Source organism: Daphnia pulicaria, chromosome 6 (assembly GCF_021234035.1).
Source record: "Daphnia pulicaria isolate SC F1-1A chromosome 6, SC_F0-13Bv2, whole genome shotgun sequence".
Classification (NCBI taxonomy): domain Eukaryota; kingdom Metazoa; phylum Arthropoda; class Branchiopoda; order Diplostraca; family Daphniidae; genus Daphnia; species Daphnia pulicaria.
Window position 1 is genome coordinate 22,825,632 of NC_060918.1, and position 13,298 is coordinate 22,838,929.

At 40.5% G+C, this 13,298-nt stretch overlaps 4 protein-coding genes across 5 annotated transcripts; 1 reads left to right on the forward strand and 3 right to left on the reverse strand.

Annotated features, from left to right (window-relative positions):
• Nucleotides 1-1,211: 1,211 nt before the first annotated feature.
• LOC124342843 (putative defense protein 3) lies at nt 1,212-2,835 on the reverse strand. The gene is made up of 6 exons (XM_046796030.1): nt 2,541-2,835; nt 2,362-2,437; nt 2,161-2,261; nt 1,938-2,032; nt 1,726-1,809; nt 1,212-1,507 (listed from the first exon to the last, which is right to left on the reverse strand). The coding sequence occupies exons 1-6, from the start codon at nt 2,736-2,738 to the stop codon at nt 1,411-1,413; spliced, it is 651 nt and encodes a 216-aa protein (XP_046651986.1). The 5' UTR covers nt 2,739-2,835; the 3' UTR covers nt 1,212-1,410.
• An 857-nt stretch (nt 2,836-3,692) lies between these two features.
• On the reverse strand, nt 3,693-6,862 carry LOC124342830 (putative defense protein Hdd11). Of its 2 annotated transcripts, XM_046796014.1 has the most exons (7): nt 6,569-6,862; nt 6,421-6,490; nt 6,238-6,341; nt 6,050-6,144; nt 5,926-5,952; nt 4,122-4,218; nt 3,693-3,976 (listed from the first exon to the last, which is right to left on the reverse strand). In XM_046796014.1, the coding sequence occupies exons 1-7, from the start codon at nt 6,845-6,847 to the stop codon at nt 3,908-3,910; spliced, it is 741 nt and encodes a 246-aa protein (XP_046651970.1). In that variant the 5' UTR covers nt 6,848-6,862; the 3' UTR covers nt 3,693-3,907. The 2 variants fall into 2 exon arrangements, with proteins under 2 accessions (XP_046651970.1, XP_046651971.1); XM_046796015.1 differs by lacking the exons at nt 5,926-5,952; nt 6,050-6,144; nt 6,238-6,341; nt 6,421-6,490; nt 6,569-6,862 and adding exons at nt 4,324-4,415; nt 4,487-4,590; nt 4,645-4,714; nt 4,806-5,025 and having other exon boundaries at nt 4,122-4,245.
• Nucleotides 6,863-7,745: 883 nt separating this feature from the next.
• Nucleotides 7,746-9,557, forward strand: LOC124342787 (putative defense protein Hdd11). The gene is made up of 8 exons (XM_046795948.1): nt 7,746-7,887; nt 7,951-8,235; nt 8,302-8,389; nt 8,480-8,592; nt 8,665-8,756; nt 8,820-8,967; nt 9,036-9,185; nt 9,254-9,557. The coding sequence occupies exons 2-8, from the start codon at nt 8,011-8,013 to the stop codon at nt 9,374-9,376; spliced, it is 939 nt and encodes a 312-aa protein (XP_046651904.1). The 5' UTR covers nt 7,746-7,887; nt 7,951-8,010; the 3' UTR covers nt 9,377-9,557.
• A 223-nt stretch (nt 9,558-9,780) lies between these two features.
• LOC124342643 (all-trans-retinol 13,14-reductase-like) lies at nt 9,781-12,984 on the reverse strand. The gene is made up of 13 exons (XM_046795709.1): nt 12,649-12,984; nt 12,516-12,581; nt 12,381-12,457; nt 12,192-12,327; nt 11,817-12,112; nt 11,686-11,746; nt 11,556-11,615; nt 11,288-11,488; nt 10,964-11,154; nt 10,771-10,888; nt 10,552-10,712; nt 10,322-10,472; nt 9,781-10,157 (listed from the first exon to the last, which is right to left on the reverse strand). Exons 1-13 carry the CDS (start codon nt 12,854-12,856, stop codon nt 9,973-9,975), a joined length of 1,911 nt encoding a protein of 636 aa, XP_046651665.1. The 5' UTR covers nt 12,857-12,984; the 3' UTR covers nt 9,781-9,972.
• Between the last annotated feature and the right edge of the window lie 314 nt (nt 12,985-13,298).

Consider the following 13,298-nt stretch of genomic DNA (forward strand, 5'->3'; position numbering starts at 1 on the left):
GAGTGTCGGGGAAGTGCCGTGCGCAGCGTGATCCTTGATCGCGTCCATGTAACCAACGGTCGGTAGTGCCGTGCGCATTAAACGCTGGCGATATCGGACGGAGAGCAGTTCGGTTGGCTAGACGCTTACGTGATCTCCCCCCCCCCTCTTTCCTTTTCTATCCGAATAAATTTCATTAGGATGATTATTGGGCAATAACCCAGGTAGCATGTTGTTGCCTTTCGTTTACACTTTGACCGGCAGCATAGGAAAACAGTTTACTGAACAAATAAAGCCCTGTAGCAACAATTATCGGGATCGAAACCAACTAGCAAAGCTCGAAAACAATATTATTCGTTTGATGCTTTACCACAGCATAGACGTCATAACTCTTATAAGCTGATTTTTCTGTCAGCGTATTATTTGATCTGAATGATGACGAGGCAGATTGTTCTGGATTCACTAGAAACAATAACGTGACAATAATTTTGTTATAACAAATTAATTGTTAATTTATTTCTCCGTGAAATTGATTGCTATAAATATTTGTTCTCCGTTGCTAATTTATTCTCGGAAGTTTTCCTCCGTGCGTGAATTTCTATCAAATTATTGAGAAGTTAAGTAATTTATTTTTGCTGTTCAAAATTAGCGAAACGAAGTCAAAGTTACGTCATCGACCATCATTGTAGGACAATTTTCCTTTTAATCACATAAGATTGTTTCTGGATTTCTTATTACCAACATCAACTATGATTTGGGATCGATCGAAGAATCGCGTACGCAAATAAAAAATACCACTCATTTGCACATGTCAAATCGTAATTGTCAAATTTGTCTCGAATTCTCCGACAAAATCCCCGGACCCGGAAAAAGGCGTCAAGCCCGTTCATACATCAGGATCGACAACGAAATTAATATTCCTCATTATAGTTGTCAATCACATTTTACCGAGCGCCGGTCGATACTCTATAGAAAAATAAGAAAATGCAGTCACCCATAACCTAATCACAGTAATCATCCCCAACATTTTTACCTTTTCTTTTCTCACGCGTGAGACAAATATTTTATCATTTTTTTCAAAAACACTTTGCTAGCGCCCTCTTTTGGGTGTACCTCACATAGATTACGTCATATAATCTTTGTGCTCGTTATAGTTTTCCCAATTGCGCAACCCAATTTCCAAACGCTGTTAAAAACATTGCAACGTTTTATATGGGTGTTTTATAGACGTATATTTTTTGGGGTTTTTTATTTTCAGTGAAAACGGAAATGATACCAGAGTACAGCAGAAACAACATATATAACCGAGTGTCCGTGTACCATTTAGTCTATTATAAATCAGCTAGATAGAAAAATTCATGAACTCATTTCAAGTCATATGCTTTATGATATACCATATCGCCAGCACCGCGTGATGTGACGAGCTTATCGTTAAAGCGTGACAAAGGCCAGCAACGAGGCAACTGATGCCAAAGCGGCCCACATAACGGCCGGCTGGGAGGCCGAACTCGGCACGGTTGGAGCAACCTGTTATATAATCAGTCCAAATATAATGACGACGCAAAAATGAAAAAATCCATAGGTAATAAAATCTATAAAGTTAAATAAGTCAAAAGAAAAGAAATGTGGGTTCGTACTGTTGGTTGCGTTGTTTGCGTTGTTTGCGTTGTTTGCGTTGGTTGCGTTGTTTGCGTTGTTTGCGTTGTTTGCGTTGGTTGCGTTGGTTGCGTTGGTTGCGTTGGTTGCGTTGGTTCTGTCATCATCTCGAAGTTGACGGCGATGGATTCCGTCTTGACCCAATATGTCGCCACATTCTGTACGAAGGTTGTCCTGATGTACAATTAATTATACAATTAAAAAATCAATTTCGGGAGAAGCAAAAGAAATTCTTCACAATTAATGGCTTCTTCTCGTTTTTTCTGTAAATTCGGACAAATAAAAAGTGATGAATTTATTACCTGAAAATAACTGTGCCAACGAAGTTTTTAGGAGGGACCCAGTCGACTGTTGCCAGTTGCTTGTCACTATTAGATGTGTGCGTAGCAGCATTCTTTTATTATAATAAAAAAAAAAATGAAATTTTCAAAAATTAAGAACAGAATATACATACATACATCTGATCAGCTACGCGATTACTTTAAAAATTACCACACTCTTTCCTATAAAAATTCGACTTACCCCCACACCACCAATGCAATCTATCAGCTGTCCGTTACTGGGCAGTTTGAAGGTGCCGATGGGTTGGGTGGCATTGTTCTTGTCGAATGCCATTACGAGGTAGCCTGGATATTGCAAATTCAACATTCAATCATTTTCAAGTGCTTCCTCCAAAGTGGACAGACGCATTTTAGATACGAAATTTTACCAACTTGTGAGACTCACCTTTGAACGACAATAATCCGTTAGGGACACTATTGCGAAGTTCCAGTCGCACAATCTCGTCCATCAACATATTTTCCTATACCAAAATGAATTTGCAATCATCGGATTCCGTTAAATATGTCAATAATCAACACAATCATTTTGTCTCAAATCGAATTGAAAATCATTTTGGAATTTACCCCGGCCGGAATTTCAGTTTTGAAAGGAGATGAGCTGGTGGGTTGCGCATCGAAACCATGTCCGGGGGTCATGGTGGCACAGGCTTGTGGTGGCGCTCCAGTGGGTGATCCATCGATCCGGCCGATGGATGCCACAGCCAACAGAAAAGCGGCGACGACAGCAGCGCGGCAGGTGTGAACGTTCTTGGTGTACGACATGTTGAAGACTGAATATTATGCGGGCAGTAGGTCTTTCTTCCGTCGCCTATTCTGTTCGTGTAGTTATAACAAATGTGAACCCAGGGTACGAAAGAATGGTACGCGCGAGCTGTATATGTAGTCAATTGCTGCCATGTTGGTCATAAGGATAGTTTCACAAGCGCACCAGATAACGCAGCAGCAGTTGGATTATAGTTGATGGGAAAGATGGGAAGTCCCTTATGCAAGATTGTTTTATGTAAGCGTACAAAAAATGAGAGTCAAAGTGCATTTACCTGGTTATGTTTAGACTTTCAGCTCTTCTTTTTCTGAATGTCGGAAAGTGAATTTTCTGGGTTGGTTCAAAGTTTCAAACGAATAGCAAAATATCCAATTTCCGAAATTTTCGCTTTTTTAGTTTTCGGGGGTCTTTAAAGTCGTATTACGGTATTAGTAGCCCTATACTGCCGAGAGGTTTGGTTTGACTTTTAACTTTGTTGTGGGCGTGCTGACTTTGATTCAAAAGAAACCAGATTTGTTTTTTTCGTTTATTCTTCATGCGTACACAGACACCAGCAAATGTAGAAAAGTATCACTGCAGGTATACAAGGAAGCGATAATAGAAATGGCGCAGTGTCAGTTCACTTGCTAGACCAACTTCTTGGATACAGGCGGCATAAAGTCATATGGGTGATATTATTACGTGTCCTGTAGTGATTGCGTCTATTAGTGGTTCACGAACGACCGTGAATATATAGTACCGCTATTGCATATGGTGTATTTCCAGGCTGCCAAAAATACCTGGATTCGACAATTGCATAGCTTTCGGACGTAATATTGTTTTAAACCGCAGAGACCCCGAAATTTTATATCTTCAAGGAAAACAGAATTGACAAAAATCTGATAGGATATCCCGTTATTGTCACCGCAGGAGAAATTGGGTGTCGAGTATCAACCACACACAAACGTATATAATTTCAGGTATGCTATATTATGTTTATTATTCCATTGCTAAATGCTAATACATTCTTTTGGCTAACTTTGAAATTTGTCATGGTTGCGTGAATAAAAAATACCGCGAACGATTGGAATTCACGCCCAGTCGTGTGCTGTCCGCACCTGGTGATGCCATCAAACCAACAGTTGAAATTGTCTGGAAGGGATAAGTAATAACGAGGTAGCAGCGGCCATCAGACCAGCCCACATGAAACTGCCGGTCGATGGATGGGGGGGGGGGCGGAATTGGGGGTGTTGGCCACCTATTATCCACCCAGCAGAATATATAACAATAATAATGACGGCGACACAAAAAAAAAACCAAAAATCGATTTTATACGATGTGAATTCGGCTGATATGATGGTGCTAAAGAAAACAAACAAACATAATTATTCAAGTTCTTATACCGTTGGTTGTGTCACTGCCACCGATGGCTGGCTGGGATTGGCTGTCGGAATATCCGCCACAGAAGAAACGGGAATCGATTCCGTCTTGACCCAAAATGTGGAAACGTTTTGTACGTATGTGGTCCTGCACGCGTGAAATAAAACAAAAACATTTGTATTGGCATATTCCGTCTCAACGGTGTGCTGGAATAATGACGCTCACCTGAAGACGACCGTACCCAAATAATTCAGCGGCGGAATCCACTCAATCGTCACCAACTGTTTTTCATTGTTGAATGTGTGCGTAGCGGCGTCCTCTAAGATTATTTTTGACAGATGTTTAAATTTATAATTTCATTTGGTTCTGTTGGATGTATATCGCTCACCAGGGCATCTGCGGTGCAGTTCATTAATTTGCCGTCGCTGGGCAATTGAAAAGTCCCGATTGGCTGTGCATCATTGTTCTTGTCAAAGGCCATCACAAGGAAACCTATACCCATCAGTTATAGACGTGAATGATTTGAAAGAACAATTATTTCTTTACCTTTGAATTTGGACTTTTCTTTTTGGGAACGCAATTCCAGTCGCACTGCCTTATCCATCAAGGCGTACTCCTATCAAATTTCATTCCGAATATGTTTGATTACTTGCGGAACAGTCTAACTGAATTATTCTTGGAAATGTCAAACAGTTTCGTATTTTTACCCCGGCCGGAATTTCAGTCTGGAAGGGCGATGAAGTGACTTGAGGTGGGAATTGGGGGTACCCATGCACAGGACTCATGGTGGTACAAGCGGAACTTGGAGCTCCGTTCGGAAATGCATCGATCCGGCCGATGGATATCGCAACTAACAGGAATAAGGCAGTCACTTTCTTGTTGTCAAACATGTTGATGTCTAGATGTGAGCTGGTCTTTCATCGGAGATACTCTTTTCTATTTATATTCAACCGAAACCAAGAAAAGTGGGAGATGGACAGTAAGTAAAGTGATGTGACTGTAATTATTATCCATTCATGGTAGAAATAATTAAAACACATACCCTTGATTGAAAAAAGGGGACATTTTCAACTTGAATGACCTTATCTGTTACAGTTAATGACTTGACGGATTTTAAAATCATTGAAACGATTATAGCCTACTCATGTAGGGCGGGTTTAAAAAATAGCGCTTGTCATCGGATGATGCCATCACAATCGTGCGCTACGTACAGTATATAATAATGCTGCTGATTGATAACATCCCTCCCCTTGTTTGAAAAGCGGCTATTCATCTTGCCGTTATCGATAACTGAAAAGTGTTGACGAGGTATAGTTTTCCTATTGATATTTCAGCTACTAGTATTGCGTATTATCAAAAGCGTTATTATAGCGACAGCTAATTTGAATATAGCTATAAGCCGGTATAACGTTTGAACACAATGGAACATATTCAACGGATGGCTTTTGATGGGACTCGCTTTTATTTTTTCGTTCACAAATTGAAGTATTTAAAGTATTACATGAATGATTGCTGGGTTCATTTTTAATTGTATCAACTAGAACATTCAACAGCCAGAGTCGAGTAAGTATATAGGCTGAGGTGTGTACGTATCTTGACATTTTGAAAAAAGCTTATCGCATCAATAAGGTCAACAAGGAAAAGGCAATCAGGCCGGCCCACATACTGCTCGATTGCGAGGCTGAACTTGGAGCCTATTTTTGAAAAAAAAAAATAAGAGAATGTCACAATAATATAGGAGCTATAAAATTAACCTCTTTTCCTACCTTTGTTGTTGCTTCTTCCTTCACAAATGAAACGGATATCGATTCCGTCTTGACCCAAAATGTTGAAATGTTGTGTACGTAAGTGGTCCTACATGTACGAACAATAACATAATTAACATAAATTTACTATTTCAAGAAAGAGTTATTAGACCAAAAACACTTAGGAGTTAGGAATGAGTTCTAACATGAATTTTGCGGTGCCCGTGTAATTTGAAGTGGGCGGGATCCAGTCGATTGTCACCAATTTCTTGTCGTTATTCCACTTATGCGTAGCCGCATTCTTTTGATTTTTTTTCAAAAATGAAGCGTTTTAGTTGTGTATTTCACATTAATTAATTAAATCAAGTCGGGTATATCAATTTTGCGTATTTACCCCAACGCCCTGCAGGCAGTTGATGACTTTTCCGTCGCTGGGAAGTTTAAATGTGCCGATGGGTTTAGTATAATCTTTCACGTCGAATGCCATCACAAGGAAACCTGATCCAACAGAAAGAAGGGAATAACTTAAATGAAATCATTTAATTTACGGATGGATATTACAGTATATGATAATTACCTTTGAACGGAATTAATGAATTCTGCGCGCGTAGTTCAATCTTCACGGTGTCACCCATTGGGATCGAGTTCTGTTTTAATTTACCGAGTGATTAAAAGTCAAACAATCATTTGAAATAGACACTGCTGTAATATGAATTATAGTATACCCCGGCCGGAATTTCAGTCTTGAACGGAGCCGAGCTGAGAAGTTGCGGATCGAATGGATGTCCAGGGGTCATGGTAGCACAAGCTTCAGTGGGTGCCCCTTCTTCTTCGCCTTTAACCCGGTGGATGGGCGCCAGCACCAGGAGTAAGGCGCCGAGGACAGCACAGGTGTACAAGTTCTTGCAATACATCATGTCAACAACTGAATGTGCTTGAGCTTGATTTTCTTCTCTGCTGGATGCTAATACTCTCTTGGCAGTGCGAGAAAACCAGAGTATCATATATACCTATACCATACTACGTTGGCTCTAGCTGATTTTTATGTATCTCTCATTTTGTATATAACTCCATAACCTTGCAAATTCAGATAGCGCCAACAGATTGTCAGTTGACGAGTTATTTCTAAATTATATTTGTGTTAGCTGCCATATGTGGTGAGTCAGTCCTAGTTTGCTTGTCAGTTTAACCTTTTATGAAAAAAAAGGTCTTGCACGTGTCTCATCTTTGACTTCACGTAAGACGAAAGCGTAAAAATCGTATAGAATAAGCGCAATAGCGCATCCTATGAGATATTTTGTGATAAGATTCCTTCTATATATAAATACCTAGCCGCTTGACTAATAGCGTTATCGTAAAGTCAACAAATCAAGGTAGCTTTCAGTCAGGTGTCTTTTTTTGTTATCGGTGACGCTGTCTGTGCATCATCAAAGTGGATTATTGATTTTTCGACCACCGGTCAACAATAATGTCGAAACTTTCTGATGTTCATACACCTTTGCCCTTCCAGCACTATTTTTACTATGGATAGAAACATTACGTAATCATCTGGCACGGGGAAAAAAACTTCATTAGCGTGTCCAATTAAAAGATGAAAAACATTCGCAGAATTTGTCTGCACCAATCAGCCATTTATACTTTTAGAAATCCACGACTAGTTGAGTCACGTTTTATAGGAGTGAATGACACGGGGCTTGTGCTGATATATGGCCACGTGATGGGTCTAACCTTTCCAAACACGAAGGCTGATAATTGATAAACTAACCTTCGAGTCTATCGAGAGATAAAAACGGCCACGTTCAAATCGTATTTTCGTTTCCTTTTTTTTTTAACTACCTCGCGACCGATCATCAAACAGATTCCGGCTGAGAAACACAATTTGGCTTTCATCATGTAGCCGCACCCTCGCCGCTCGTAAATTGGACGGATAATATGCATTATACATGGTCGATGGCCACTTTTAACTCAATACCATGCGATAGTCGCCCTGGAAATCACCTGATGGATATATCAAGCGGTAACCATAGTTTTCTGGGTTAATCAGGTAAATGAGTTCTGCCGTAACATATGGATCCGCTCTCATAAAACACAATATGTTCATATGTAGCACCTGAGGATCCTCAGATCCCAATAGGAAGAGTTGCGGCCAGCATTAACTCAAATAAAAATGAGGATCCGAGGAGTAATAACTAAACGTCGATACGCAACTTGCTCATCATCATCATCAACAGTTATTGCAGCGCTCATAGTTTTCCGGCTGATAATCCATTGCGCCGATAATGTGAATGGTTTTTCCGATAGCGTTCCAATTAGCAGTTGTTCGCCGATGGAATCCATCCACGGAGTGCCACCGCAAATCGGAAATCACCCCTTCTTCACTTACACCGACAAGGTAATGTTATAAATCAATAAGATATAATAACTAGACCGCAAATGTTTAAATTTCAATGGCAAATAGAAAGTCATAACCAATAGCGGTGCTGACGCCGTTCAATTGAGGCTTACCATCAAACAAAGGTCTTTGGGCGACGAAATGGCTTTCAAAGGTATACATTTAAATAATTTAAGTTATTATCAAATAACCCACAAACCGATATTGATTATAATCATTCGGGTTGATTCGATTGACGCTGGAGGCTTTTTTTTGGTGGCATACGACGACGCCAACGCAAACAATGACTCGATTGGCTCGTTTTTCCAGCCCAGCGACGGCCAAGTCATCAGCTGCTCGAACGGAATCCCAAATTCTGTAATAAGTTGTCCCTACTTTGTTTTTTTTACAATAATTTCATTTTTGTGTTTGATTGCGTTACTGATGAAGAATGCCGTCACGCATAAATCCAGTGAGGACAAGCAGTTCGTTACGGTTTACTGGACACCGCCGGAATATTTTGTCGGATCGGTAACCTTCAGGTATTGGAAAACCAGAAGTCAAATTGATTCTTATTTTTGATCACCTACAATTATCGATTGTAGAACAACTTACCTGAGAAACGGAACAGTATTTTGGGTAAACACTCTGGCGGCTAACCCTGTCCAAGTTGTTAATGTGACAACTACATCCATTTATCCAGGCTCTACTACTACCGAGCTAATAACTCCGCCAACAACATTATCATCCACGGTGAATATAGTCTTATAACTGACTCCTACTCCGTTCAGGTTTTACCTATTTATTTTCAAATGATTTAGGATGCGAGTTGTTCTGACGTGACCAGCGACAGCACTGACACTATTACATCAACTACTGAAACAACGTTCAACACCACGGAAGAAGAGGAAAATTCGACGAGTATTTTAACGACGCCGACGGCCGAGGCAACAACGACTACAACACCTACTGTAAGTCTTTTTGGCTGTATAGAAACAAAATTAATTAATTACAAATTAACCATTTCTTTAATTTGTAGACGAATAAACCACCAAATAGTGGACTTGCGTCCGAATTTGTATTTGACTTTCACGTACTGGTGGCTGGCTTAACCTGCTGGACGGTGCTCGTCTATCTAAGTAACAATTATTTATTATTCTGACTACACATTTTGAATTGACAACCTGAATTGCCAATGGTTCATCCAATTAATTCTTGCCACACAACAATGTTTTATATATTCAATACGATACACCCGACTTTTTCAAATAAATTTGCAAATCAGAAATGTTTACTAAAATTAATTTCCGGTCCGAAAAATTTCTTCACAAATACGATTAAATAAATATTTTAAATTATTAATTCCAAACTTGTAGGAGCGCGTGACAATATTAATTTGCTACAAACCTTCCAAGTTTGGGCACCACCAGGTGGACATTATTAAATAGCGTAACTTAAAACTCCCCTAACACAGGAAATGTTTCGATCGAAGCGTCGCCCATCAGAGATAAGTCGACACTGATAAATACTCAAATGACTCACGCTGTGTGAACGAAACCAAAATCATAAGTTCGTACACATATATTTCTTATGTTGAGTAAACAAGAGACAGACTATATGGTGTGACGCAACAGGACAGAAGTGATTTAGTTTTTTTTTTTTTTTTTTTTTTCTGGCCAAGAAATTGCAAAACCATGGCACTGTTATTCACGATTGACAATGATGAATCAAAAGAGTCAACCGGAAGGCGAAATGTACTTAGTCTTCCTTACTACGTTGGCTTTGAGCCGTGGCGGCGGCGGCGGCGGCCTTCACTTTCTTGTGCAATAGAATGAGGTCATTGAAAAGATTAGTTTTCAAGACGGAGCTGGCACAGAGAAGGCCGCTCAGCATTGCAGACACCAAACCGGAACACATCACGTCCTGCCCGCTGAGAAACAATCCTGGATGAGGGTAGAAAATTGATGGATGGGACACCGTATAAGGTTATTTTGTGGTTGTTGAAAGAAATGAGCACTCGAGTCAGTCGTAATAATATGGCGACAACGTCTACTAGCAAGTTCATCATCATCATTACGACTATGTACTGAGTGTGTGTGTGGTATACCTTCGATCCCGGTTTCGGGGCGCAACAGTGACGCCTGTTTCGGGCTGAAACGCTCGACGCCGTGTTCCAGGCCGTAAATGGCACCTTCTTTGGCGTTAAGGTAGTGCTCATTAGTAATTGGAGTCCCAACGCTAAAATAATCGATGGCATTCTACGCACACAATATCAAGATGTGAGATGACGTGTCTGTTTTGACCATTTATAGAAATCTGAATGGATAGGTGACTCACCTTCAGGTCGGGGTAGAGATGAGTAATTTGATCGATGATTTGTTGACCGATGGCATTTTTCAGCGAATCGTACTCATCGCCCCTCTTTTTAACTTTCAAATCCGACCATTGAGCAAACCAAGAGTACGGGGCGAACGACACGACCGTGATAGTACTGCGGCCTAATCAGCCAGAATTATGTCATTATCCAAATCCCCCTAAAAAAACTTTCTTAGTTACCTGGATAGCGACTCTCCCACGAAGGGTCTTTGGCAGAAGGGAACCCAACGAAAAATGCTGGATAAGGCTTGTAGAGCACATCATCCAGGGTTCTGCCATCGAAAATGTTGTTAAATCCCTATAATTTGAATTAAAAAGAGCCAACATCATCGAATATAGTCAGAGCCATTTCAATTCAAGTATCGGGTGTTACATCTTCAAGGCTAGAGTCGGTAAAGACCCAGAGATTTTCGGCTTTGAGGCCCAATTCTTCAGCTGTACCCCGAAGTCCAATAAAAACGCTCAAGCAACCGATTCCTGGTTTCATTGCACTGGTTAAAGGCCAGGCGGGAGACGTTTTGGCAATGTTTTCCGGAAGCAAGTCCATAAGAGTGTTGTGGAGGCCTTACGTGGAAATACGATAATCGATTATTACGTTGACTCGAATTGTTGTGTGGCCCCTTTTTTTTGGTTGCCATGGCGTTCGTTCTCTTTCCTCTGGCGCTTTAGCTTAAACATTTACGGCTCGACTCTATACCTGCATCAGAAATGACTATGGGGGCGAAGATATCGACTGCGGAGCTCTCCTTGTTGCCCACTCGAACACCCGTCACTCTCCCATCTTCTGTGAGAATCTGGGAGACTGGGGCTTTCATCAGGACGCGACCTCCAGCCCGTTCAATGACCGGAACAATTCGATATGGGATTTCTGAAGCTCCTCCGATCGGATACGTAGCCCCTAGCAATCAAAACAAAAGTTGCCACATCTGGTTGAATCAACTATTATATGTAATTGAATTTCAAACCGTCTTCATAGTGAGCGTGAAGTAGAGCTTGCAGGGCAAAGCTGCTGCGGTTCGGTGGCTCTAACAATTATTATATCGAATTATAACAATTATATTTAATATTTAATTTTTATATAATAAATTATTATACCGCCATAGGTTCCCCAGCTGTAGGCGAACAGAAGCTGTAGATCCTTGTTCTTGGTTAAGCTCTACGCGTGATAAGAAAGAAAATGATAAAGAGATATGATTGCAACTTAAGAGGCGCAGATTAATTCGAACCTCAATGACGTCTTTGAGTGTACGGCCACCCAGGGCATAAAAATCGCTCAAAAAACGCGGTAAGCCAAACAGGCTTATCAATTTGACCAACCAGATGGGAATCACTTTGACCATAACCCAGGCTTTGGTTTGGCGGGTCACTTTGTTGACCATGGAGAAAAAAGTTTCGATGGCTTTTTGCTCTTCGGGAAATTGCTCAATCAGCTGATTTTTCCAGACACCACGACCGGACGGAATATTGTATTCGCGTTGCGTTGGAGACATTGCATCGACAATCACACGGTCGAAATTGTTTTCTGAAACGTAATGAGACAAAAAGGAATTTAAATCAAACACATTCTAAAAGGCACAGTGAGTTGGGAGAAATATCCTTACCAAGTAGAGCCCACTGGATTTGACCATCGCTAATTTGATCCAACAAAGTTTTATTAAGGGTGTGACGGGTAAGATTCCCAACATAGTGAATTCCAACATCAAACTCATAGCCTTCTGCTTTGAAGATGTGACAGGCCTATTAAATCGGGATATATTAAGTGTTTACCTATTTATTAAGTGTTTACTCACGCCACCACATTTGCCATGCTTCTCAAGAACCAAGACTTTAAGACCTGCTTTACTGAGCAGGGCTGCACTGGAGAGACCTAATAAATGCAAGAAATGACATACATGGGCCTTTATAAACATTAGAACTAAAATTACCTCCCATGCCACTTCCAATAACTATAGCATCCCATTGGTGTTCAGTGGCAAGTTGTTTAGTAAATGCTATAAAAATAGAAAAATCAAATGGATTAAACAATAACTCGGATCAAGAACTGAATTATACTCCAACCTTTCTTCAAGATTTCATCACGTTTTTCTTGTTCAGTAACCAGTGGAGTCAAGGGGGACCTAGAGTCTTGAGCAAAGGGGTTTTTCCATTTAATAGAGCGCTTTTTGGATGTGAAGAAACGTCGCTTGATGTAATAACCCAAGAAAACGGCTAGAATAACCCCAGCTTGGTTTCTGCCGTCCAATAGCGGTGCCACGTTAAATAGCATGGCTACCTCGTTTTAACTATATACTAAAGTAATACCTACAAGGTCTACAGAGCAGTGCTCTATTGCCTGTGGATCATGCGTGACTAAAACGTGATTGCAATAGACATTGAATCAAAAGCGTTTTTGTAAAGTCATTGGTTATTTATTATGATTGAAGTTGTGTACCTGGCAAGTTAGATGGCGCATTGAGTAGTGATGGAAATCATCTATAGGTGGCGATGGAATCTATTTTCCCTCTTTATTTTGAAAACTGACAGTTGAAATATTGTCGTCCGTGAGGATTGAAGGACAAACGGAACTCTACTACCCAAACTCTATTCGAAATATAGGCATGGCATTCATTTTCACGAAGCAGCAATTTGTCATTGCGTTGAAATAATCTCTCTGGTCCAGAGAGACCTCCTTAAGAGAGAAGCAGCCCAAAATGTGTGCGATCTCTCCG

Excerpts from the sequence above, each read along its gene's own strand:
- LOC124342843 (XM_046796030.1), bottom strand. The coding sequence starts at position 2,738 with ATGTCGTACACCAAGAACGTTCACACCTGCCGCGCTGCTGTCGTCGCC. Across the intron at positions 1,810-1,937 it reads GTTGGCACAGTTATTTTCAG|GACAACCTTCGTACAGAATG; the intron begins GTAATAAATTCA and ends ATTGTACATCAG. Across the intron at positions 1,508-1,725 it reads GAGATGATGACAGAACCAAC|GGTTGCTCCAACCGTGCCGA; the intron begins GCAACCAACGCA and ends GATTATATAACA.
- LOC124342830 (XM_046796014.1), bottom strand. The coding sequence starts at position 6,847 with ATGATACTCTGGTTTTCTCGCACTGCCAAGAGAGTATTAGCATCCAGC. Across the intron at positions 6,491-6,568 it reads AGACTGAAATTCCGGCCGGG|AACTCGATCCCAATGGGTGA; the intron begins GTATACTATAAT and ends AAATTAAAACAG. Across the intron at positions 4,219-5,925 it reads TACGTACACAACATTTCAAC|ATTTTGGGTCAAGACGGAAT; the intron begins ATTTTGGGTCAA and ends AAACGTTTCCAC.
- LOC124342787 (XM_046795948.1), top strand. The coding sequence starts at position 8,011 with ATGAGGATCCGAGGAGTAATAACTAAACGTCGATACGCAACTTGCTCA. Across the intron at positions 8,390-8,479 it reads CGACGAAATGGCTTTCAAAG|GCTTTTTTTTGGTGGCATAC; the intron begins GTATACATTTAA and ends TTGACGCTGGAG. Across the intron at positions 8,593-8,664 it reads CGAACGGAATCCCAAATTCT|AATGCCGTCACGCATAAATC; the intron begins GTAATAAGTTGT and ends TTACTGATGAAG.
- LOC124342643 (XM_046795709.1), bottom strand. The coding sequence starts at position 12,856 with ATGCTATTTAACGTGGCACCGCTATTGGACGGCAGAAACCAAGCTGGG. Across the intron at positions 12,328-12,380 it reads AGCATGGCAAATGTGGTGGC|GCCTGTCACATCTTCAAAGC; the intron begins GTGAGTAAACAC and ends CCGATTTAATAG. Across the intron at positions 10,889-10,963 it reads CCGACTCTAGCCTTGAAGAT|GGATTTAACAACATTTTCGA; the intron begins GTAACACCCGAT and ends TTCAAATTATAG.